General features: G+C 35.0%; 1 protein-coding gene across 1 annotated transcript in view; it reads right to left on the bottom strand.

Moving 5' to 3' along the window:
• The window catches only part of SGCZ (sarcoglycan zeta), a 527,596-nt gene that overhangs the window by 46,079 nt on the left and 453,633 nt on the right, over positions 1-27,884 (bottom strand). Inside the window, exon 5 of the mRNA XM_052779979.1 lies at positions 4,604-4,726. Coding sequence (XP_052635939.1) covers positions 4,604-4,726 — 123 coding nt within the window. The remainder of the gene's footprint in view (positions 1-4,603; positions 4,727-27,884) is intronic.

Here is a 27,884-nt window from a genome sequence, read left to right as displayed (position 1 = left end):
CACCTCAAAAGTCAGAGGAGAAAAAAACCTGTTACATTGTCCAAAAAAAGTAGTTTTCCTTTGAATATAACTAGACGGCCTCCACTTTGCTTAGTACTTCTTATACAGCTGCTAACTACAAGTTTGGATTAAGAAAAAAGAGCAAGTTTTATAGAAAGAATTACAACCATCTTTCGTAGCTGTCTCTCAGAAAAATGTATATTAAGCTAGGCCTTCTTAATCTGTTTTCTCAAAAGTACTCTGGCAGGATAAAGCAGAGTCACGATATATGCCTGTACTCTCACCAAGTGTGACCAATACAGTGTTTTCAAGTTCTGCTACAAGAATATCTTAGAGACATGGTATTGCAATTAAAAGAGATATGAAGTAAAAGCATAGGGCAGAAAACTTTGTATTAAGGTTTAAATAACAGAAGTAAAAGTCAAACAGATACTCTTGCTCTGTAACTGCAGGAGGAGTGAAGAAGACTCCACGATGCTATAGATGTGGTCCATTCATTGGGACAGGGTGAATATAAGGGATGGAGAAAGGTTTAACCATGTGCAGAAAGGAACCTGTGAGCCCACCAGAAGCTCAGCTCCTTATTCCTGCTTCTTTCCCAGCTCTTCAGCAATGTGTTTACTTCATCATGCCTTTCTCTTCCCTCCCTACAAAGCTCTATGATACATGTTAAACTTGGTGGTAAGAGACATCCCTGTGCAAAGGGGCATAAAGCAAAGGTTGAATCTTTTTTATTCTTTCCTTGAATGATACAGTAGAAAAGAGCTAACACAGTTAAAAGAAAAAGCAAACGTAACGATGGAAGAAAGAGTAAGAAGTCTAAATTAAATCAGCCAACTGCCTAATTTTAAAGTGAGAGACCCTTAAAAGGGAAATATAGCTGCAATATCTCTAAAAGAAAAAGTACTACTTCTGCCTCCATATTTTCTTATCTGCAAAATATATTGATATCTGGATTACTAGCATGTTTCTACTATACCTTTCTCCCGGGAATAGGCTGCCTATATAAAAATTTACAAATGAAAATGCTACAAAAATAATCAATGAGAAGCTGGAAACTTAATCTTTCAAGTTTTTATTAATCAAGAATTTCTTATACTGCCTTATGATAGATTGCTTTTTAAAGCTGTGCATTACAAAAGCATTCTTCTGAACTGAGAAAAAATCATATAAAATAAATCCCACATTGTCATAGTGGTTTATAACTGCCCATGAAATGGGCATGCTTTAGAAAATTAATTACCAAAATGCATCATTTATTGGACCCACTCACAGTGAAGTGTTTCCAAAGAGAGACTGTTGACAGCTAAGCAAGAAAATAAAATCAGGTTTTCATTGTAGTACCCCACTTAAATAACTACATGTGAGAGTTTCATCTCCAAATAAGCGCAGTTTATTTTTGCTTTTTGATATTCATTTTTTGTTTTCTCTGTTTTTCCGTAACTCCTTTCCTCTATTCACCCCAAGGCACCATGATTATCAAAACACAGGCTTGAGAAAATACACTAAAAAAAATTTCTGGTTGAAGTTTGACATTATGATGCCTTGCCAAGTTTCATCAGTCATATCATGCCATATAGAGTAATGCAATCTGATTGATGCAACTCACAGGGACTCATCACTTTTCATGTGTTTGCTGAAGAATTTAAAGGTATCACACAATCTTTGGACAGAATTCAAAGAGCTACTATATGAAAGAAAGATTTTGTTATTTTATTTTTCCATGAAGATAGAATTTTTTTTTTCTTGCCCTTCTGGAGATTTTTTTTTTAAATACTTTTCTTGAGTTTGCATGGATCATACAACTTTTAGTCTCCATTGGGAAATCTATGCTAAATAATTTCAGCTTTAGACTGAAGTCAACAGTAAAGCAGAGATGTTTCATTATAGCTTTATTATTTGGCTGCAGATTAGTACTTAGCTGCAAAAAGCCTTTTAGGGATACAGAAATTAGTATATGAGGTTATTCTGTCTAAGCCTTTCAGAAATGCTCATTCATTTAGAAATATAATACCCTTCTCTTAATTCTGTGGGATAATATTTTTCTTCTCTAACAAGATGACGGAAGGGTTAATCTAAAGTGGGCCCTAGGGATTTAAAGCATAAAATTTTGAAACTAGCCTTTTATAGCCTCGTTATAAGATAGTTTACTAATGAAACCTGATTTCAAGACAAGATGATTATCCAGAGATTAGAAAGAATGATCCCAAATTCATTAAATTACTTTTGAATAAACACAAAAGAAGAAAATATTTTTCAAGTGTTTTTTAAAAGTAAATTATTTTTTCAACTTACAATTACAAAACACCTTAAAAAATTTTTCTGAAGAAATTGCCCCAAATGTTGGACATTAGGCTGTTTAATGGAACACAATTTGTATTTAACTTCATGATGTAAATGGCAACACTTAGAACCTGATAAATCTTCCAATATGCATATTTTCTCTTTTATGATATTTAAATGCTGCTTAGAGCTTTCTTTTTGTGTGTGTGTGCGCAAGTAAAGTCAATGTTTTTATTGTTTTAACCCTAAAATTATTTTGCTAGTTCAGTAAAAGAATTTCTTTGAAAATTCAAACCTAACTCTTGTTTATTTTTCACTTTAGCCACAGAAGGAAAATCAGATACCTGTACAAACAACTCTGGTAGTAAGATTCTCTGGTAGGACTCAACAGGTATACAGTAATCCCTGAAACTCAGCATTAACTTAGGTTTTCCCAGCCTTTATTCTTTTTTTTTTTTATTCTTTTTTTTTAATTTGGGCAGGGGAACTTAATATAAATACACACGCAGTCAAGTGTATTTCTCGAATTAAGGAGGAAAACCTGTTCTTTTCACAAGGAACAATCTCATATCCCATGCTAAGCATCACTGAATAAATTTTTCATTAGTTGTTCTACTTTCTATGCCACTGATGTCAACAGGTGCTGTGGGAACTCAAGCCACTTTGAAGCTGAAGACAGTTGAGCAGTGCTTTGTTTTTGAAGTCTGATTAAAAAAAATTACCATGACAACTACAACTTATGATTGCATTTCTTAATGACAGGAAATATAATCCTCAGTGCCATTTGTAAGATGGTTTATTTTTTAGCTTATGATAGATACTTTGAAATCTCCTGTGTGGATTGTATGTTTAAGATTAACTTTCTCAGTATTTAATATTCTGAACAAGTTTGAACCTTAGCAGGATTCAGTATCATTGTCTTTTTTCTTCATGTGTTATTCCAGTTATCGTCTTAGGTTTTACTATGGTAAAACTCTTGTACAACTACTATCTATGAAGATTTGCTGCTGACTCAACAAAACACTGATGTCTCCCTCTCCTAACCCCACATGTGGTAAACCAATACAATTTAGTGGATTATATTGGATACCTCAACATCACTAAACTGCCTGCTTGTAAAAGCCTTTTCTTTTGGCTTAGCAGTATTAAAAAAGATTGCTTGCCTAGAGAAGATAGACAGAGGTCAGATAGGAATGAAAGAGGAAGAAAAGTTATCCCACATATACTGCCAAGCAACCATCTTGAGGCTTATGAAGAAAGTTCAGTCATAGGTTGACTCTGGACTTCCTGGATCTATGTTAATGTTATATCTGGCATTACACAGAAATAGAACCACATAATATTTCTTTTTAAAAGGTTTAAAGTTGCTGATAATGCATTTCTTACATTTTACAGACCAGAAAGGGATATCTTATCACAATAATCATAAACCAGAACCATCTTATACTTTCTACACAATTGAACTTTCAAACTAGTAGGTTGATTTCAAACTCTGTAAAGCACGCGTCCCCAGATATAGACTGATCTAAAGCTAAACACCCCTGACTGGTGAAGCAATTCAAGTTTTGTATCTTATTCTCGATTATGAGTGGATAGCTCAAGTGCAACCTAAGTTCAGGTAAGATTTTATTAAGCAGTCCAAGTTAAAGCATTCATCTAAAACAAACTTAGGTATCCGTTTTTTTGGTTTTGTTTTTTTTTTTTTTTAATAAGCTCACACATTTCTAATATTAAATGAGTTACTAATATATACAAATATCTAATTATGATAGTAAATGCCAGTTAAAATTATTTTTCTTATTTTATTGAACAAATGTTCAAGACAAAGTTTCTACTTACTACACTTCAGCTGAGCCTCCTAAAGTAAAGCAGCGTACATACCCTTAACTCACATGGAAGTTAGACTTGGTACTTTGGATACAGAAAAAACAGAGGTCATAGCATATAACAATAGTTTTTATCATTGTGAAGAGGCATTACCTAAACAAATGACATAGGTACCACAAAACAATGCTTAATGGTAACATATAAAAGCCAAATCACTGTGGTAAGGGTGATTTGTACCATAGTTGGTCCTGCAGAGTTTAAAGTCAAATCTGCCTTTAGAGGAATTGTGTGCAATGTCTTTTGGTTGGTCAAGCAATCACTGATGATGATAAGACTTATTCCTCTCCAGTGGATGAAAATTTTGTAGAAGACTGACAGATTAATTATTACTACAGGTATTAAAAAACAAACAAACAAACAAACAAACAAACCAACCAACCAACCAAAACCTCCAAAAGTTTACATGCATTTCGAAACCTTATTATTACCTTACCTGTTACTTTCAGTCTGTCGGCTCCAATGACAATCTCATCTTCATCTGCAGAAAACAATACTTTTCCACCTTCACTTGCCCTCACTTCAAATCTCTTACACAGGGCCTCCACAGCATCAGCTCCTGAAATCAAGGTAGTGAATGTTTCAGCTAAGATATTTTGTAAGAATAAAAGTAGTCATCAGCATATGTGGAATATCCAAAACATATTGAATACATGAGGATTTTATAAAATACTTGGCTTTTGGTAAGCCTGGTAGGTAATTTGTATTATAAAATATTGTCAAATTAATTTACAGAGTAACTAGTTCACTATTGCTTATCAGGACAGAATTTAAAGTAACTATGAAAAACATCTATTTCAGTGCCATGTGTGGAAGTCAACACAAGAATTTATAATGTACTTAAACTGCGATCTTGCAACGCCAGTTCAGACAGAGCTTTCTCGGGTTTGCTCAGCTTAAATTGCAGTTTCTTGCCAATGGGAAAAAAGATAACATATGAGCCTATTCCATAAAGACCAACAAATCAACACAGCAGAAGAAGGTATTTTTCATTCAGTTCTACTGCAAACCTGAACAGTGGAATAACAAAAAAACCCCACCTAACAAAACAAACAAAAGAGATGAGCTGAGCTATCACAATTTATCTTATATTCTGTGAAACAAAGCTCCCAAATGTCTCAAAGCTCCAAAACCCTAAAATAATTCTGAAATCAAACAGACCTATGGAATTGCATCTAACAGTGCAATAAAAAAAGTTTGCAGATACCAAAACTCTGTTAAATTTACTATGCTTTTCAATTTACAGGTCTTATCTTTATTCTTCAGTTTTTTGTCTGCTAAATTGTTTCTGAAAATGTTTATTTTATTTTATTAATAAATGAAAGCAAAACTTTAGTTCTGAAAATGCTGTTGAAAAACAATGAAATGCATATAGCACAACCAGCTGGAAGGCAAATTACAAGATTTCAGGGAATAATTATCTCACAATTTTATCATTGATCTCTAATTAGATTTCTAATATACACCTGGAATGACACATAATTCTGTATGGATAAAAATTATGGGGAAGGCTTTATAGGCAAAGAAATCCATGTATGACGTTTCAGTTTATCAATCTGGCTCACATGTTTGTAAAAAAACACCTGCTTCCATAATGTGGAAGTTTTCAGTTTAATATGCAAATGCACATTATGAAAATATATAAGAAGAAATATAAAAGCTGTGATAACTAATTTTGGATGAGGAATTGCCATAGCAGGCCTTAATTTGCAGAAGCAGCTATAAAATCAAAACAACAGTTCCTCTTACTTTCAGATGAATTTACAATTGTACCGTGAAAAATTTCTGGTTATTTTTAATTCATTAATGTAAAAAGAAAATGAAAAGGAATTATAAAAATACTTGTGATGCCTCATTTTCTTGAAGTTAGACATGTTTATTCTGTTGTAAAAGTGTAAAATGGTATTTTCTCCCTCTCTCTGTAAAATTGAACTTTATTTTAAAGGTGATAATCAGGTTGTTGGCTTTGTTTTGAAAAATACTAAATTTTTGTAAAGACAGACAGGACAGATTTCAGATAACCTAATGTTAGCCATGGGATAAATGCTACATCTCAAAAACATTCCAGGATGCACTAATAAAAAGTACAACAAAGTCTAATTGTCCATCAGGATAGATGTAATCACAATATATATTCACACATACTGTCTTACTGAATTTATCCATTACTCTTAAATACTCTCTAAAGGTCAGTGGTGGTGTCCCTGACAGTGTTGCCCCAGGCACATCTGAATTATTTGTTTAAAATGCTCGCATTTAGCTAGCAATGCATGCTAGGAATACAGTTGGGAAGGATACTCCATTCTTTTGCACCACCATAGGTAAAGATATCTTTTTTAAAAGCTGTTAAATACTTATTTATATTTATTTGTTATATGAATGCTTGTTTTACGAAACCCAGTGAGATCTAGGCATTATCAGGCCTCTGGTGAGTTCAACAGACTGTTGTGTATCTGTCCAGAGGCAGAAACATAAAAGGAAATTAGAAGGTCAATTTATCATTGTTTTTCAATTTTACTTCTTAGTTTGCAAATATGTTAAGCTTCTATGTTGTTTTGCAAAACAGTTCCATTGCAAAATAAATCATACTGTTGTTGACTATATCCAGTTACTCTATGAAATTGGGATGACCACATAACTCAGATTATTGTAAGAACTGTAATAAACCAGATAATATTACTATTTAATTCATTTGGAAGAGGGAGAAAATATAATAAATTGTAGACTAGTTTAAAATACTTGCAGAAATTATAGATGACCTTTTATAGATTACTTTTGAAGATTATATGACCCACTGATAATTTACACACAGCCATGATTCAATGCTCAAAATGATATATGATAGTCATGAGCAAACACTGTTCACAATAGCAAAACCAAGGTGTAATCCTGCTTCTCATGGTTCCGAATAGGAAGACCTGTAGAGGCTAAAGAGATCAACGTTTGCTTGTTGAATATGAGTGCTTCCAGAAACTTTGTGGTTTGAAGGAAGATGTCAGAGATAACATCAAAGTCATTGGTAAAATTATTGATGACAAAATAAGTGGTAGCTTCATATTTGAAATAAGGATGCATGCTGCTATTTAACCATTTCATTATAGTTGGAAGAACAATCATGCCATTGATATTTTGCCACTGTGTTCTCTGGAGGGGAAAAAAAACAGGTGTTTGGGTTGCCCTACTAAGATTGTACACCGAAAGGTTCAAAATCAAATAGCCTTACTATGCTAAACAGAGAAACCATTTACATTTGACATAAGCTTTTTATAATGTCTATCTTTTATTCATTGACATATATTTTCTTACTGCTTGTGTTGAAATTTTTTTTGAGAATTGAAAAAACTTCTGATGCTATCAAAACATTCCATTTTGATACACTTTTGGAATAGTGTTTACTTTTGGCTTGGAAATGTTTGTTCTTAATTTTGAAATACTTAAAGGCATACAATTAAAAGGCATTAATTTAATGCTAAATTTATGAAAACCATATTAAAATTGACCTAAAATATATTCCTTTGAGCAAAAATTGGAAGCATTTTTCCTGTTTTAGTCACAAGTTTGATTTCAAAATCTCAAAGCCCTTCTGGAATTGTATATTAATTTTTCTGCACAGGTTTAGTTTTCAATCATTTTGTAAATTTCATTCTTTTCTAAGATAGCTCTTAGAATAGAATATATTACACTTCATGAGGGCTACATTTGGAATCATTATTGGAAAGCATAGGTAAGAATTCTGTTGCAGAAGTAAATTTCAGTTAACAAGAAATACGAATTGTATTTTAAAACAATCAGCTCATGGTTTCAGGTTGCTTAAAAACTACCATAATATTCTATGTGAAACTCTTGCATACCAGAACATATTATCAAATATAGCACTTGATAGACTATCACATTAATCAAGAAGATCACACAGTTTAAAGTCTTTAAACACCACTATATACAAAGCACGGTATTCTTATTTCCCTGATTTTGCAGAAGGAAAAGATGTTGCACAAGTCAAGGGTACCACCAGTCCCTAAAATGACAACAGTTCCTACCAGTAAGTGCATTCGTGGTGCTTAGCATCTGGTCCTCCTGCACATGCTGGACTGGTGTGGCATCACCTGGACTGGTGTGCCTGTCAGGCACCCTGCCTGAGTGCCTGCATTTCCTTTGGAGGGAAATCGCAGCAAGGAGGAGGAGGGAGAGCCCTTGAGTCTCACTTCAACAGTCAGAGAGCTACTTCTGCCAAGTTTTGGGGAAACAATCTGAGGACAAAAAGCTGAAAATCCCTCCTACAACATCTAGAAAAAGGTCAGTCAGGATATTTGTGCTATAACAGGTAATAAACCCAGGTAGACTTAGCACATTCTGCTTTATGTGAAGCACTGTCTGAAGAGCTGTTTGTAAAAATACCGTACTCATTTATGGAGACAGGTAATGAGAACATAACAACGGGCTTGTTGTGATAGGACAAGGGGTAATAGTTTTAAACTAATAGAAGGTAGATTTAGACTAGATATAAGGAAGAAATTTTTTATGATGATGGTAGTGAAACACTGGAACAGGTTTCCCAGAGAGGTGGTAGATGCCCCATCCCTGGAAGCCTTCAAGGTCAGGTTGGACAGGGCTCTGAGCAACCTGATCTACTTGAAGATGTCCCTGCTTATGGCAGGTGTGTGTGTGTGTGTGTGTGGACTAGATGACCCTTAAAGGTCCCTTCCAACCCAAATTATTCTATGATTCTATGAAAAACAAAACACTCCACTCAACTGATTAGAAAAAAAAAATAATACAATACAACCAGCATTTATTGTCATGGTCCAGGAGACTTGCTTTTTAACATTGATGGGTTGCAAAGCAAGGAGTCCACCACAGTGTGCTCCCTGCCTGACAACAGCAGCAGCATCCGAGAGGGACAGGAAAGCAAAGCTGAAAAAGGATGGAAAGTTGGACCTGTCCTTGTCCTGCAACCATAGTTACAGGTCAGGAAACTTAATAACTTAATACTAACTAGTTTCATCTTTTTTTAAGAGCTTGTGATTGCTTAGCTACCTAAAAGTACGTGGCTTTATAAGTACTGTGATGCTGTTAATTTACACACATGAAAGTTGTTAGTTCTGTAAAGAAAAGGGATTAACAGAAAAAGTGAGAGAAATCAAAGAGAAAAAAGACCTGCCACATTCTTACTCATTATCTATCACTGCAAGTGACAGCCCATGTTTCAATAACTGCCTTTTAGCTTTTCATGAAGAATGACTTACAGAACAATGATCTGGAGCTTCTACAAAGAAATGCATATATTTTAGATGCTCAGCATTTGTGCTTCTTCAGCATTGCATTGTATAAAATACACCTAGAATTCACCTAGTCCAAAATATCATTACAGAATACAACACTACTTTTTTCTGCTAAAAGAAATGGGCTTTTACTTTCTGTTGCACTTGGTACTTAACACTGCATCACTTGGTATTACTCACTTATTGCTGAAACAGTGGTTAGTGTATTCAAGCCACTTGAGAGATTACTCACAAAACATAATACATGTTAAGTTTGTCTCTTTGACATAGAATCAGATGTGAATGTTATGAAAATGGTTTTGAAAAGTTAAACTGCCTACAGAGTAATCAACGCTATCAAAATGGAATTCTGTTTCATTACATTTTCATTTCCCAGTTGAAATAAGAGTAAGCAGTTGCATGTGCAATGTATTAGTGAATTATCTTCTTAGTGTAATGCAAATTGCTGTGTTCCAAAAACACTCTACAAACATACATGTCTCATAAAATGTCTGAATCTTTAATAGTACTACTAACAAAAATGATGACAGAATCACCTTTTAGAATATCATGCATGAACAAAGCAAATCTTTGGAAATTTTTAGCTCAAAGTTGTAGAGCAATCACACTATCCACTATGCTTATTTTCAGCAAATCATATCCACTTGAATACTGCGTCCTTCAGTCCAGAGAAACATGCAAGAAAATCTATCTTCCAAATTCTGTTTGGAAAGGTAATTTCTACCAAACACATGGCTATCTGAAAAGCTTTCTAGCTGTGCTACTTTATCCTATACTCCTAACCTACTTCATCCTAGAGATGCAGTCAGCTTCTTAATAGCTTTAATCAGGATCAAGGGATGTCCACGGCAAACTCTCTTGTCATCTTGTGTCCAGGAAAATTATTTACTTATAAATTCAGTTGTATAATACTGAATTAAATTACTAAGTTTCTTTGAAATTCCATTAATTTAAAGTATATAGATGAAAAATGTACAATTCATATTCACCCATACCTCGTACATGATGGTTTATAACGCATGCTTGTTGCACAGCAGTTGCATAATCAAAACTATCATTAAACCAGCTATTTTAAAAATGGTACAAAGCATAAAATTATTCATTTTATCTATAGTGAATATGTGTTAAATGAAAATGTTGGGCAGTACATACAATATGGATACAGAAAATTATAGTACTGTAACCCAGATTAATACTAACAGAGATTAAATTTCAAGACAAGAACTGTGTCTATTTTGAATTTGTACAGTGTCTAGCTTGACTTACTTATTAATACCAAAATAACAACCATGAAAAATGTATGCTTTTAACATTTTACTTTTTAAAGTCAATGATGCCTTATATTACTTTATTATTATTTGTCCTGGTTTCAGCTGGGATAGAGTTAACTGTCTTCCTAGTAGCTGGTACAGTGCTATGTTTTGAGTTCAGAGCGAAGAATGTTGATAACACTGATGTTTTCAGTTGTTGCTCAGTAGTGTTTAGACTAATGTCAAGGATTTTTCAGCTTCTCATGCCCAGCCAGTGAGAAAGCTGGAGGGGCACAAGAAGTTGGCACAGGACACAGGCAGGGCACCTGACCCAAACTGGCCAACGGGGTATTCCATACCATGTGACGTCCCATCCAGTACAGAAACGGGGAGTGGGGGGCAGGGATTCGCCGCTCGGGGGACTGGCTGGGTGTCGGTCGGCGGGTGGTGAGCAATTGCACTGCGTATCATTTGTACATTCCAATCCTTTCATTATTGCTGTTGTCATTTTATTAGTGTTATCATTATCATTATTAGTTTCTTCTTTTCTGTTCTATTAAACCGTTCTTATCTCAACCCACGGGTTTTGCTTCTTTTCCCGATTTTCTCCCCCATCCCACTGGGTGGGGGGGAGTGAGTGAGCGGCTGCGTGGTGTTTAGTTGCTGGCTGGGGTTAAACCACGACATTATTCAGGAAAACAAACTATAACCACTACTTGGAATTAAAATAAATACCACCAAGAACTCACCAGTCTTCCAAGGTTTAGATATGATTATAAAGATACAATTTTAAGGATGGAAGGGTAAACGCTCCATTTACCAAATACAATTTAATGCTGATCAGGTAAAAATCTTGATACCGTAATCACATGATACAAGTGTTGATGATAAACTGTTGATGGTTGTTATTAAGAGATGAGATCAAATTTTCTGTATGTGATAAGAGTGCACAGGTAGTTTGGGTGGGGGTTTTTTTGGCCTTACTACAAAGCTTATTGCTGTGGAAATTGCTGCTCATCCTGGGTAGCGTATAGTGGGTTTTTTCACTGTTTGGAGAACATGTACAGTCATTACAGCTTGCTGGCCAGTTCAGGTTTACCCTACCAGCAGATTGAACCTCTTCTCAACTAATTCTGTGGTTATGCATATTTCACTTTATAATACACTGTGTCATGGTTTTTGCTGTGGGAAAGGATATTCAGGTTTGAGGTCCTTTTTTTTTCCTGAGTATTTTCCACAATGTTCTTCTCCCTTCCAATTTTCCATAAAACGATATAATAGTTAATAATGCTTGTATGATACTTGTGAACATAAGAAGTGATGTAGAAAGTCATTACTGTGGAGACCAGATAGACAAACTAGAAGTCATAATTTCCCTAACTGCAACAGTTTCCACCCAAACATTACTTTAGACTTAGTTTTTAGATTTTTAAGAATATCTAATACTGCTCATTACTCATTTAGCACTCAAAATATGTGTGGGACTTTAACCCTGTGTATTAAGAAGATCATATGTTCTTTCTCTCTTGGCAGTAAAGCGCTCTGCTCCCACTCCTATCAACAACAATGAAAGTAACACAAACATTAAAACCAGGGTGAAGCTAACATTTGCTTTGATTTGTCTTCTGGTCTGTTTCCAGCCATCTACAATGCATTTCCATTCATTCTCAACTTACTGAAACATATGTTGAAACTACAATGCAGAAGGAATAGTAACTATCAACAATACTGAAGACACAAGTAGTTATATTTTTTCTCTTTTGTGTGCTTATATCAGATGTAGATGAACACTAGCACTTGCGTCTGGTTTCTAAATCACCTTCCATGTCCACCTGGCAGACAACAAATTCAGACACAGATAGATAAGAAATCAACCACTTTAAATTAAATATAGGGCCTAGAATTCAAAGAGAATTACCATGAATTTGTGATCTTTGTAAATGCAAAACACAGTGAAATTCAATGTACTGTCTTCTGATTCTTCAATGAAAAATGGGTTATTTAAACATTCATTAAATGCAGGGTATTTTTGGATGACAAAGAAAGTTACTTTTATGAGAATGTGTTGATGCTTCTGAGATTGGAGATAAAAGAGATAAAGCATTTTTAATAAACTTTCAACCCCCAGCTGGGTCTATAATCAATATTTGTGAAATATACACCTAGATAAAATTTTGTTAATATTCATAGGAATGTTAGATATTATTTTGGCCACCAGAGGTCTCAAATTTTTCAGTGAATGCAAATGCAATAATGCAAATGAAGGACTCACACCAGCTGAATAGAAGCATTGAGGAATTTGAATAAAGAGAGCTTTCAGCTGAGAGCAAGACATCTACACAAGCAAACATTCACAGCAATCAGAACATATTCTGTGTTCTGTTTGCTGAGGAGGGGAAGGGACCGTCTTTGTTATGCCAAAAAAGGGTGAAAGTAGCAGTTAACACCCCCCCCAGGTGGGTCTGTCAGTAGTTGATGGCCATGCTATAGAGATCTCAGAAAGGTACTACTTTTAGGGGAGGGTCAGCTTCGAGGTTTCCTGGTCTGAATGATTACATATTCAGACAAGGGAAACTGGAGCAAGTGCTGGGCCAGAAGAAGCAGTGCACATTTTTGTTACCTTTTGTAGCATCAGACTACAGTGAATAATGCCAACTGTCAACATAAATTATTAGCATAGGGATAAGCCACACATTTATATAAGAGAAATACATATATAAAAAAAAAAAATGAAGTAGAACCATCTGAATCAGACAACAGGTATGGTGGTAGTATGTCTCTTCTTTCTTCATGATCTACAGACCCACTGGTATCCATAAAAGATTAGTGATATTACAGGTTTAGGACTTTTGTCAAATGGAAGCTCACAGGAAAATTCTGCCATCCCAGACAGATTTTACTTCCAGGAACTTCATGAAAAGACACACCTAAAATATTGTCTGTCATCTTTGCAATGGATAGAATACATTTTTCCCTCAGTCTGCCTTCCTGGTGCATCTTGATGGTGGAACCCAAGTATGAAAATATGTATGAAAGTTGTAAAAAAGTTGCAGCAGACAACAGTCTCCATGGTACTTCTATACAAGGCCACAACTGCACAAGAGCAAACCTGTGCTTTTCCTCCTACTATCCCTATCACGTGGTATTTTCTGTTGGAGACTTCTAGAAATTACATGGCTAAAGAGACCTTTAGTCTGATCTGATAGAGCTGTCCATAGGTTTCATCAGCTATGAGCAATACACATGGATGAATGAAAGTAAAATGTGCTTCTTGAAGGTTGCTTGGGCTTTAAGTTAACACATTTATTTTGCTTCTGTAACGGCTAAAAGCATGTGCATTGTCTGCTCCTGTGGCTCAGCTGACAGGTTGTAGCTTTAGCTATAGTATCTTAATCACTTATATGGGTCCTTAGATAAGAGAGCTAAGCAAGCCAAAGGAAGATATGCCAGGCACCCAATTGTGTGTGTAAGCCTTCAGACTGTATGTTTTGCTCTATTTATAATCTCATTAAGTCTAGTTTATTCAAAACATGAGCTAGATAGTTGAACTGAAGCTTGTGGCTTCAGCTGACTGATTTTTCTCATAATACTATAAATATAAACATATATAAATAATATATAATATAAATATATAAATAACAATATAGAGAAATGGCTACATTTAAAATTAAATTATTAAATGAAATATATTTAAATATAAAGTAAATAATAAAGAGAGTAAATTATAAATAAATATATATTATTTTTTATTACCAGCCTTATTGCATTATCTTTCTTACAGATGTTTTCCTGTATTGTCCAGGAATCTTTCTTTGTGACATCAGTAAATAGCTACACTGTGTTAAATTCTTCTTATAGCTGCCTTTATCAACTTAGCTTTCACTGACAAGTTCAAATGTCCAGCTCATGCAAATGAATTAATTATAACTAATGTATTTTTGAGTACTCCAGACTGTGAATGGGAATACAAAGTTTATCAATTTTTCTTCCTCATGATGAATGCAACCTGAATAGCACTGAATCCTAAGAGAGTTTTCCAAGTTTTCAGCATTATCCTCAACCCTGGAATTTTTAGCTTTCTGTGATGCAATTGGTTTTTATAACTGAAATAATTTACAAAGATGATCATATACCTTTCAGAAGCTGAGGCTTACTGAAGCAGTCTGTTCATTACATTCCCATACAAAATCAGTGGGAAAGTTTCCACTGTCTTTGTTAGGTGAGTTAGGTTATAACATTACTGTTACGTTGTTTGGCCACTACATGTTTTATGAAAATTCAAAGTTGCCTACTAAGTAACTGAAGTATATTATTTACAGTGTATTCCACTGAAAAGAAACAAGAGTTAAAAAAAGAACAATACATAGTATGAGATACCTGACTACATGCTGTGCTTAATGAACAGCACATTCAAATTAAATAGCAAGAGCATGCACAAGACAGTAAGGGGAGTATGAAATTTCTTCATTACATAGATGAAACTCAAAGACAAACCAAGAGTGTTGCATTTCTCCTTGGGAAATATATCAACTTGCAGATCATAAGGTCATTCATTCCTCTCTAAAACTGTTTCTATTTATCATTATATATTTCCTTTAGGTCAGACTTTTAATCTGATTTTTTCTATTGAATCTTCTAAAAATTTACTAGAAATTCTACTGAAAATCACTTATCTGTACATCTTTACAACCTTGCTTTTTTCTTTTCTTAAAACCAGATCTGGTGTTTGACCTGTCTGCATCATTTAAGACCTTATCTCTCATCCGTGTACTTGCTAAAATAATTGTTAATAGTGTAAGCACCTATCTGCTGCCTGCTTTATCATTCTGAGGTGAACTGGACTGGAACTGAAACTGAATAAAGTGAAATACATTCATGTCACTTAATGGTTCCTTACCTTTTCTCTTCCTGATTTTACCCTGTGACCTTTTTTACTAACTGTTATGTATCTTGCTTTGTGAAGATCTAAAAAGAAAAGCGTTTCAGCTTTGTCTTTCTTAGTAGTAGTATTCTCTGTAGGCATTAGACACAGTCATTCTGAAATTTGTTTCTACTCTGTAGGTATTTTGAACATTTTTTGTGGATTATTAATATAAATTAAAAGCTAACTTAAATATTTCTACTTGTGTTCTCTATATACACCTATTATTCAGAGGTTAGTTTTCAATCATTTTTTTTCTTCTTCACAACCCCCCCAATTTTATGAGAAAGGTACAAGCTGTTTTTCCAGATGCTTTTGGCAGTTTTCCATGGACTTCAAATATAACCTGTTCTGACTAGAAAGTATTGCATAACATTATTCACAATGTACTGAATTAGACTATTAAAAGGCTTCTGAATGCAAATTAAACTTTTTGAGATAAATAATTGAATTCATCACATTTTGAGAGAAAACTGAAACAAAGGATACAAGCTACCAGAGTACTTAGCAGCTTTCTTGGAAAAGGAGTGTTAAAACCCCTGGTTTACATTTTTATAAAATGAATTCAACACTGATAGCTATAGCATAGGGAGGACTGGAAAATCTATTTTTTCCAAAGTGACTGTTTCTCGGATTGTCTGCTTTAACTAGAGAGTACAAATATGCCGAAATTATCTATGCAAAAAGTATTAGCATTTCATATAATCACACTTTATCTGAGAAAGTGTTAATGAAAGAATGTACAAAATATTAAAAGATACACAGGATTCATCTACAAAAAGGCTACCGCTGGGCACTACTGGGTAGTAAAACAAGAGTAAAAAATTATAACCTGATGTCCAGAAAATGATAATTTTAAACCCTTCTGCTACCTGGTAGATCAGTGAACTGCATTTGCAGATTTCCGAACAACTAGCATCCACTATGATGATAGCACAAGATGATGATGGCTTAGCCCAGCTCTCAGGATTTTTGTATTATCCATTTAGGGAATGACTTGTCTCCTTGCCCTTGACAGTGGGACAAGGGCCAGGAAAGCTGCAGAAGCAGGATAAAAGCAGATTTGGTCTCAGCTTCTGTAAGTGTCTCTTCTGATTAAGGTTCTCAATGGAGTTCATTGTTGACTTGTAACATAGAAGATGCAATTCAATTCACAGATGAAGACATCTACCTCAGATTCCTACCCTGCTGACACTTAAATTCTGCATCTTTATCTGAATCACTCCAGATTGTAAGCCTTTCAAATACACCACTTGGAAAGGTTATATTGATACCTTTGGGAGTAGGATCTTATGGTAACAGAGCAAGTTTAGTATCATGGGGAAGTCTGAAGTGTCCTCAAAGGAACGTATGATTTTGTATCTGGAAAGAAATCTAACCTAGAGGCAGACGGATGTATAAATTCAGATGCAAGACCTGCAGCATAGGTGGAATTTTTGTCTGGACTTGTTGAAAGCTTTTGCTTTGGCAATATGGCAAGCCAACTAGAATTGCTCCACCACAGAAAAAATAGATGTGGTAAATTAGCATTTGGTTTCATAGATAAGTTCCAAAGAGAAAAGCAGTTAAAACCAACAACAACAAAAAAACCCCACAAACCAAAAAGACCAAAAAAACCCAACCAAAACAAAACAAGCTAATGAAGACCCAGAAAAGATGAAACTAGAGACAGAAGATTAGCAAAGTTCCCTTTCCTTCTTAAAAGACAGGTAAGTGTCAGAACCATTCCATCATCCTCTTCCATAACAGAAAACCACTTTCTCCATTTCAGAAGCAAAATGGGTAGAAAGCTTTTAGTGTCTGACAACTTTATGCTGGTAAAGAGTCCAGGTGCCTCGGTAATACATGTGAAAGAAGAGCAACAAAATAGCTTCTCTATACAAAACATCTGTCCAAAGCATCACAAAATGAAACTCAGAAGTTTTGGGACTCTAATATTGGAATAACTCATTTTAAAGGCAATGTAGTCCTTAATTTTGATTTAGAAAAAATGCTTATTCTGTATTATTTTGATCTATAACTGATGTTAGAGATTCAGTGAGTGATAACTATTCTCAGTGACTAAGTATTTTCAGATTTATGGAATGCTTTTCTTCACAGGAAGAAATCTAGTTGAAATTTTAAAATATTCAGCTAATCATTAATTTAGTGCCATCTGTTCATAATTCAGCTGCAACTGCAATATTTATCACCCTAAGAATAATCTAAGGAAAAAGAAGGTATTTTCAGAGATATATTTATATATTATAGAAATTTAAAAAATCCATATTAAATATGCCTTTAAATGCCCTGTACATGCTTGAGACAAATTACATCAAGACAGACCTGCCCATCTACAAATGGCACAATTAAACATCTCTGGTATTGGCATAATATGGAATTTGAAACTCCATATTGTTCTGAATGGAGGCAGAATAATTAAAAGGCAAATAAACATAATTATCTTGATAAATAGGCACAACAAACCAGCTATGTTCTAGTTATGGATATTAACTGGTCTTTTCCGATGTGTTATTAAAGTTTCAGTGTTATAGATTGAAGTTGGTTTTGGAACTGCATATTTTTATAGGACTCAGACAAAGCAGTGCAATAAATGGAAAGTAAACTTCGACATTAGTGTTTTTAAAAACCACACAATAATTGCAAGATAGGAGTCAGATGTAATTCTGATAGTCTAAAGACGTAAGAGGAAATTCTAGAAAACAGAAGGGTTTTTATTTATTTTTTAATACTACTCATCTAATAGATATGAACTAGAACTTGTGATCTAAGAGGCTCATGATCTTGTATGGACAAATAATTTTCATGGACAAACAGACAAATGTTTCCAAGCCAGACTATCCACTTGCAAAAATCTCTTTCACATATAGGAACAGGCTAATTTCCCATAGCTCGCTCAGTAAGATAACTGATAGAACTCAGACTTTTTAAAGATAACTTAGCTGAATAAAGACTTTAAGTCTACAATCAAATTACTTCTCATCCGTATTTTTGATAAATCTCTTTGCTGTCACTTCAACAACTTTAACAGCAGCAGCATGCTGTTGAGTTTCTCCTTCCAAGTGTTCTCTGTGGCTCTGAAGTAAAGGAGAACATCAGAACAATCTCACTGCTCTTCTTTTTCTCATTATTTTTTTTTAAATTATGTTTTTGTAATTAAGTTAAAAAATGGCTTCTCATTTATTTGTCCTTATTTTGTCCTTCACCTAAGCCACTCCTATTAGAATAACATATTCTTACCAATATTAATGAGCTGTCTGAACATCAGGAAAAAAAAAAAGGAGTAAAAATGGAATCTTAATGTCCTGTCAGGGACTTGCTAAAGGTCCAGATGCTGTAGAGTAATTTAATAATGCTTAGCACCCAGCAGCAGCCTTGTGAATGTCACAATGCATGCACAGCACCTGTTTTTGCAGTGAAATGAAGTATTAGTTGTTGATAAACCTAGAGAGAAAGAATTAGAACCATCTTTTGAAGATGTGTGCTGTATCCTTCAAAACCTACTTAAATACCTCCGAATAATATCTCTTTCTTTGACTTTTGGGATCTCTCTCCCACGAAAGGAAATCACTCCTCCTTCCCTGCTCTGAACATTTGGGTAGTAGTTATGCTGTCTGTATTGGCCAACAGCGTGTGGCTAACAACAGCAGGACAGATGGCAATGGATTAATGTTTGAACACTAACACTTCTGTACCACCATGCAAACCACTAATGACCTCTTCCCACTCAGACCCTACTTCTACAATTAAATCCAACCACTGCTTGCAGATCCATGTCCTCTGGTATGATACAGGGAAAAAAAAATAATATTGAGGATAAAATATTGGAGAACTGAAAGAGAATATCCTTCTTCCTAGTTTTCAGTGCCAATTTTCTAGAAAAAGTGGGAATGTCCAAACTTGCATTTAAAATACAATGAGGTAAAATAAAAAGTCTATAAAGCAGAAGAGTAAGTGGAGGGCTGCTGTACCACTGGCAAAATAGCTGTTGATAATTGAAATCTACTTCAGCATATGTCCAGTCTCACTACAGGTGTTCTGGAGTCAAAACTAGCATTGAGATGAAACACCAAGGCATCGAGCTGAGGCTCACACCTAGTGTATCGGACATCCCTCTGCATAGGGTCACTGCTGCGCTCTTTCTCCTCCTCCACAATCGCTGCCTGGAAAACACTGATTTAGTGTTCCCTTTCATTCTTTTCCCATCATATCTAAAGTGACAGTGGGTATAGAACACTAACTATTGCCCTCTCATGAGAAAAGAGGCCTGTGGCTACCACTTTTCCCAAGGTTGTCCTGCAGGAAGCCAGCACACAGCCAGTTCTCTGCTCTGCCAGCACCACCTGTCAGCATCTGGGGCCTGAGGAAGGCCTGCTACTTGTCCCTCTTCATCCCCCCCGCCAATTTTTTCTGTACCCCTTCGAAAGAATCATAGAATATCTCAAGTTGGAAGGGACCCATAAGGATCACTGAGCCCAACTCCCTGCTCCTCACAGGACTGCCTAAGACTAAACCATATGACTGAGAGCATTGTCCAGACACTCCTTGAACTCTCAGAGGCTTGGTGCTGTGAACACTTCCTGGGGAAGCATGTTCCAGGGACCAACAACTCCCTCAGTGAAGAACCTTTTCCTAAAGTCCAATCTGAACTTCCTCTGACATGGCTTCATACCTTTTCCATGTGTAATAGAAAAAATGTCCAATTTCATAGCAGTAGCTCAATGAAAATTAAGATTTATAGTGAATATATACAAGAAAATTGGAGCAGCTGCAGAAGAAAAAAGAAAGCACGCTGCCTGGTAGCTGCATATGTCTTGGAGGATTTCTGAAGTCCAAACTTAAGATTGCATATTCTGACTTTGAAAAGGTATCCTTTCCTCCATGTTTTTGTCCTTTCCAAACCAGCTCAAGATTATGGAAAGAAAAACACATTGAAAACCAGGTACTGGACCTCAAAACTCCTTCCAAACATAGATGATGAATAGACATAGAGAAAATAACCTGCATGTATTTTGTCTATGCTACAAATATTATAGAGAGAAGTATCAGACTAGTTATAAAAGTACAAAGTATGTTTTTCTTTTTCTCTGTCCGTTAAAGACAGCAAAAGGTGCTCTCCATGTCAGATCAGTACAACTTCATATATGAACTAACATGAGCTGTACCTTGTATCCAAGGTAGAAATAGTCTTCCTGAGCTCAGACTGAGGGAAAGAAAAAGAAAAGAAGAAAAGTTGGATCAAAAAGTAAATGTCGAAAACTTTTAGAGTCTGAAGTAGGTAGAAAGAAGAAAAAAAATATCCTGAATGCAGAAATAAGAGGAAGAGGAAGGTCTCAAGACCCCAGCTCTGGAAGTACTGATGTAGTATTAAATAATTTAATAAAAATTGATTCTTTTTAAGATTCAAAGGCGATTATGTATAACACGCTAGTAGGATGATAAAACTTAAAGCAAGGAATCTTATATCCACAGCATACACCTTCCTTGCTATGCTGTTTAGAACCAGCAATGCCCAAGCACTCTCATCCCTGAAATAACCACGCAGAAATTGCACAGCATTTAATTGTTGTCCTACTGCTGCATGCATTTGTGTTTATTCACAGGGGAATTTTAAATTTTGACATATCAACTGACACAATAAGCTCTTGTATTTCAGAAAGGAGGTTTCAGCTTAAATAATGGGCCATACCGACCAGAAAGAATTACCACTTGGTCCTAATAAGTGACAGAGAATAGCTCTGTCACTCTTTATTTTTATAGCACAGTTTTCATGTGGCAATTCATAAGGGAGATGTAAGATATGTTTTACACCATAGGGTATTTCAAATATTAAACAGCAATGTAGTGTTACGTCTGCACATAACATATAATAAGAGTATCATAAAGATATGAAAAATATTGCTTAAAAATTGAAAATGTACCTAAATGAATAAAAGCAATCTGAAGTACTGTGTGAAGTATTTCTCTCTTTCAAAGAGTTCTTGTTACCCAGGCACAAAGTGGATTGCAAATGGTTGGTGATACCAAGTATATTTAATAGTTTTATGAGTTGATTATGTAATGGATGTATAAAAAAGTATTATTTTTCAATCCAGTTAATGCAAGGGCTAGTCACAAGACCCTAATTTCACCACTGCTGAATGTCAAATGTATATATGTAGATTAACACAGAGAATGATACAACTAATTTACAAGTGAAACAGAAGTAAAAACTAGAAGAGTTGTTTGCAACTGTTTTTACTAGTCCATTAACTATTACTGCCTCTTGATGCTGAATCAAAACAAACAAGTCGAGAGGCTTTCTATTATTGGAAGGTGACTTAAACAGAGAATTGCAGGAGAAATATGGATGAATTTCAAATAAATAACATGTTAATTTTTAAAAGGCTACTTTGGCAGACCCATTGAAGTGCTGGCAAAGAGGTTGAAGTCTTGACCAGTTTTCACAATTTTCCTAATACTGCACTTCAAGATAATTAATTAATGGGGGTAGGTTCTCTTGATAGCTTAGCCAAAGTCATTAAGAGTATATCTGAATATATTTTATATGAGCTCCTATTACAAACCTGTTACAGCGCAGACGGTTTGTAAAAAGACTTTTCCAGGGACTAGACAGACAGAAACAGAGGCGACGTCAGATTGCACTGTAAATTATGAGAAGGGATGAGACTCATATTCCAGCTGGACATTTCAACTGTTATAAGCAACATGGCTCGCTTTCTGACTGCCTCTTGGCTCATCTTGCATGCTTTGCCAGGCGGAGACATAAAGCCATATGGCTTCTCAGGCACCGCTCCGTCATACCTTCTGCAGTGATTCCTGAAGCTGAAAGAGAACCTTTAACTCTGCATTTAAGTACAAGGTAGCTAACCTGTACTAAAAAAGGGCAAGTCATCTCACATTTACCTCCGTTTAAAAGATCTGACAATGGATTTGTACCGCAGGCTAGCAGATGAGCTGTATTTTCACCTCCCGATAAATTGTTTATATTCCTATACTTGGAAAGAGTGTTTAGCTGGCTATAAAACTTCAGTAAGAAACATACTATCAAATTTGTATACTCAGAGTGTATAATATTTTGCTGTGTAAGTTATCTAAATATTCTCTGAATTGACAAGTAACTGACTTAAACCAAGGGAAAACATTAGACAACAGAGTAATTTTCAACAGAAAATTCCATTTAAGATGCAAAAACATCTGAAAGAATGTAAGTGATGCAAGTAACTTAGCACAGAAATTACAGATTCTGTGTTCATTTATTTTGGATTAGAAAAGGAAGAGGGAGTGAATTAACTTTACGTTAAAAACCTTTGCTACAATAAGAAGAGCCTGATTAATGATAAAATGCCTCAAAAGAATATTTTAAGCTATTATATATTCAGTCTGAAGTTCAATATGAAGTACTCCTGTTTGCACATCACCGCAAAAGCTGGGCTACTAACTCACCTAGGTATGGTAGAAGTGAATTGCCTGCATTTCTGATTTCCACACATTAAAGTGGTTTTAAGGACCCAAATAGGTTTTTTTTTCAGTCTGTATTTTAGTTAAGTAATACAAATTCAGAGAATGCTGAGAAACGGATAACTCATTTTTTGACTTGGGTTTTGCAACATGTCTTCTTAATGATATTCATAATCCTATTGCACCACAGCGGTTATAAGTGCAATTACTTTAATATGAAAATTAGACTAGCAGAATATTTAATATATTTTAGATTTTTGAAATTTCACTGTAGTTTGGGACTACAGGTAGGCAAACCTCCCTCTAAGGGAAAGAAGAAAGGCTTTATTTTATGTGTTCCTGACAACTAAGTTCTGATCCATATTTGCCCAGTTGAAGGGTAGAAGCAGCTGATGAGGGATTGTAAAACATCATCATCCTTTCTTTCCCCAGCACCCTACTGACAATACCAGAACAACCATACAGATAAGAGAGAGAGGAGTTGAGCCCTTTGATTCCTTTTTCCTACTGTGAGGAAAGGCTATATGTGTATGAGCACTCTGAAACTACCCTTGTCCTGTGACACTTAGGAGAAAAGACCTTACGTTTGGAACTACTATGTATGCAAACAAGATTAAAAAATACAGAAATGTTTCTCATCCATTGTTACTTACGCATGTTATTACTGCCATTGCCTTAATGGATACTTAGTTCAAGTTCATAATAATCCTAAATAAGTCAATGTTTGACAATAGATATCAAAGATTTAGAGCAATATGTGCACACATATTATTACAAGTTCTACCACAGGTAAGTCCGAAAGCAAGAATGCTTGAAATGCTTTCTCTTGCTTCAGATCTTCTTTGATGTCTAGATGTTGCAAAGGGAACACCACAGGCAGTATTTAGGTAATGAGTTACTTTGATCACCTCCAAATTGAAGGGGTAGTAAGCTGTGTTACCTGGTAAGGTGTCGGTAGATATAGGCACAAGCAACTGGCATATGTAATATAGGTAAGAACGATGAAGGGGACTATTTCCACTCCCACAAGGTTACATAATGTCCAATAGTTTCTGCACAATACCCCATGCACTCTTGGTGGAACACAGCAAGTAAGCAAGCACATTTCTAAGAAAAAAAATCTCAAATACACAACACAAATTTTGTGGTAAATGGATGGAAAGTGTCATCAAGTTTGACAAGTTATTTGACTAGCTATATTTTTTAGTACTGTTATCAGTCTTTACCAGTGCTGTAATTGAAAATTATACATCTGCCTGCTGTTTTCAAAAAGTAATTGCAAAAGTGTGATATAACTTTCATTGCTATTCGAGTAATTTTTCTCAATTTGCATGGCTCTAGAGATCTCAGTGAGTAGAGCTACAGGTTCAGGAGCTCTCTAAAGCTGTGACTTATACAGCTCCGGACTTTTATGAGAGTTATGATTCTGTCTTAAAGAGCCCAAAGCTTAGCAAAAATGAAGTGCACATTTTTGCACATTTCAGATATCCCCAGGGATCTTTATGAATAGAAAAGGGTCAAGCAATAGCAGAAATACCTGTCAGAAGAAATTATTGCAGCAAGAAAAAAAAAGAAAAAAAAAAACCTTATGAAAAAATGAGAAAGTTGGTGAAGTAATAATCAGATCTGAAGATGAAGTTATGGTAAGTATACATGTGGGTTTTAAATGTCTCCCTTCAGCCATATTTAATTTTGATCCCTTTAGCACTTGTCACCCTAATGTCCTCCACTCAAAACCAGGCAGAGGTATATATGATCTGTGCAGACAGCACAGAGACAAAAGACTTCTGGTTTGAGGTGAGCAACTATTGTGCATTTCTAAGATTGGCAGAAAAGAAGTAAATCTTTTTTCTATATAGCTTTAAAGTATACAAACATTGGCTAAGCAGAGAGAAAAGGTTGTGTCAAGGTAATTCAGTAGAATGCATAATGTAAAGGGTATTTCTAAGTAAGGGTTGGGAGGGCAGAGGTGTGATTACTTGTCTTTATCCAGCTTAGATACAAAAATCAATGGATGGTCATCTTCACACCTTTATTCTGTAGATATACTTCATGTCTCTGCTCATCTGTTCTTGTTGGTCTTAAATGGCATGTCTAAAAACTGAAGGCTGTGAAGTCCTTTTGGAGATTCAGATACAAACTTCGCAGTTTCCTGACCATATGTCATGAAAAGACCAGAGCACAAACCAACATTTTTAGCTCAGTTGGTATGGATCCCAACAGAAAGCATTGCTACACCTGTGACTTTCTCTCTGTACAGTTTTCAGTGTCAGTGTAAATACATTCTACTGTAATAATGGATGCGCCCTTGGTATTGTAAGACCTGGAGCCATGACTTGACTTTACACCATTTAAACATGTAACCACTGAATCATCCAGCACTCTTAGCTATCTTTTTTTTTTTTTTTAATATACTTTTTCTTTTCTCCTCCTAGATTAGAATGTGTTCCAAGATGTCTTAATGATGCACTTTATGGAAATATTTTGTCTTCCATAGTCACTCAAAGAATTGAATACCTGTTAGCAAGAGTTTCCCTGGAGTTTTTCCATCTTCCTGGGTGATCATATAGCCTTATTCCTCCCAGCCCCACCCTTACTTCTTCACATTAATCTATCTTCCACTTACAGTTTTAATTAGATGCTCTTAAGGCTGTCTTAGTTTTGCATGGCACAATTCCAAATACCACAGAAAGAATTTTTAGTTGTCCTAAAATTTGACATGACCAGTAATTTGAAAGTCAAAGACAAGACACCAGCCTATTTATTGCCTTGTAACATCACTTATGTCCTGTGAAATACAGATGAAACGCCAATAATATCACATGTCTAAGAAGTGCATTATCATACACCTGAATGCACAGGCATCCTTCTTTCTTTTCAGAATGTTCCTGCCGTGCATATAAATTTGTAGTCTTTTTTTTTTTTAATTATTATAATTTAACTTTTTTAGGAAGTTAACAGATAAGAACATTTCAAAGTTGTAAACTAAATAATTTTTTTCCCTGAAGCATAATAATTTACTTTTTTTGTAGTTTAAAAATATTTCTCCTCACTGCTTCCTCCACTGTTTATTTTCATCCCTTTCACTGGGCAGCCACACTCACAGCTGCTTCAGCATGCAGCACCAGTGAAGGTACAAAGAACATTTTTGAAGAAGTCAGGGACCTTCCGGAGCATATTTACAGCTAATAGAAAAAAATATTTTCTGATGTCAGCAAACCTGGTATAGAAAAGTCCCCTCCCCTGCTCTCAGCAGATGTTTCCATGCTTTTTATTCCTTTTTATTCCAAGGCAAAAATACAAAAATTGTCTTTCTCTGCTCTATCTTACACAACAAACATTTTTAGAAGAGAAGGCAGGAATAATACCTCCTGAATTTTAGGTGCCTGTTAATTTCTTTGATTTCCAATAGTAGAATCTTCAGGCTTTTACTGATTGTACTGGTAGTTATGAGTACCTGTACTAAGTAAGAAATATTAAATAATAAATAAACAATAAGGAATATGCATTCAATACCATATGAGGAATTAATAAAAAAATAAACAGATTTATATATTAATAGAATAATGTAAGAAAGAATAAGAAAGAATGAAGGCCATGTAGCCATGAAAAAGAAGAGGAAGATAAAGAATAAGAAATAATGTAAATACAATAGACACTCTGCAGACACTCTGCCCCAGCTGCACACCAAGGAGCTTACAGGTGTTCACTCTAATGATGGTAAGGTAAGAACACATGTTTTCTTCAGGCCTTTATGTTTTTACAATTTTAACCTCTAGTGTGATGCCTTTAAGTAGGTCTATCTCAATACACTCATACATTTTCAGTGCTGGATTCACTTAGCAAGAATGGTGTTGGCAGTCAAAATATCATATCTATTTCAGCCAATGGGAATGTTTGCCATGGGCAACTCACCTTTTAGCAATTACCAGCTGAAGTAGAAGGTTTTAATAATACGGCTACTAGATGAAACGGAACTGCTTTCCATAAACACACTGGGCAAGTACAATATGGCTAGAACAGGTGTTGGCTTAATTTTCCTCATCTGTATCTGCTAGCAAGTCTGGTTACCTTTGCACACTCATTTGATGTGGTCATTCAGGGAAATCAGTGCAGATTGTGTGTCACTGTATGCACTTGCCAAAGATTTTTTACAGCTTGAAGCCACTGTCTCCAACCAGTATGAAAGCTCAGTGTGGATTACAACCAGAGTTTAATTTAAAATTATTTGTGAGCATATCCTCAGCACATGAGGAAAAAGAGTGGACAAAACACAGCTTAATCCAGAAGTAAAGTAAAAAAAAATGAAAAGTCACGGAGTCTAAGGGGTATCTTATACATCTATATTTGTATATTTTTCACGCCATTCCCAGTCAATATATATTGTTTTCTAACAGATCTAGAACATTACTTTGTACTGAATTTTTTGACCAATATTCTTAAAAAGCAATGAATATCTTCAGTACTGTTCTAGTACTGAAAATATAAAAAATATTACTTCATATTTACTAGCACAGCAAGTATGATTTGTGCTAAAAACACAGTATAACATGGTAACATTAATAAAAGCAAAGAAAAATACATGAAAAGTGGAACAGATAAGTAGAGGATTTTTACTTCCATTTCATTTGAAACTTCGATGTGCTATATTTTATACTTTGCAAAATATCAAATGCCATTTTAATGAATGACTAGCAGTATGATCACTTTCCATTTAAATTTTGTAGTGACTAGGAAAGCATTTGGATTTTCGCTTTGTTCTGCTTTTTTTTTTTTCATTCTGTTACTCCAACTGTTTTCAATATA

This window comes from Harpia harpyja, chromosome 2 (assembly GCF_026419915.1).
Source record: "Harpia harpyja isolate bHarHar1 chromosome 2, bHarHar1 primary haplotype, whole genome shotgun sequence".
Taxonomy (NCBI): domain Eukaryota; kingdom Metazoa; phylum Chordata; class Aves; order Accipitriformes; family Accipitridae; genus Harpia; species Harpia harpyja.
Note: the sequence above shows the minus strand (reverse complement) of the source record. Positions and strands in the feature narration are given on the sequence as shown.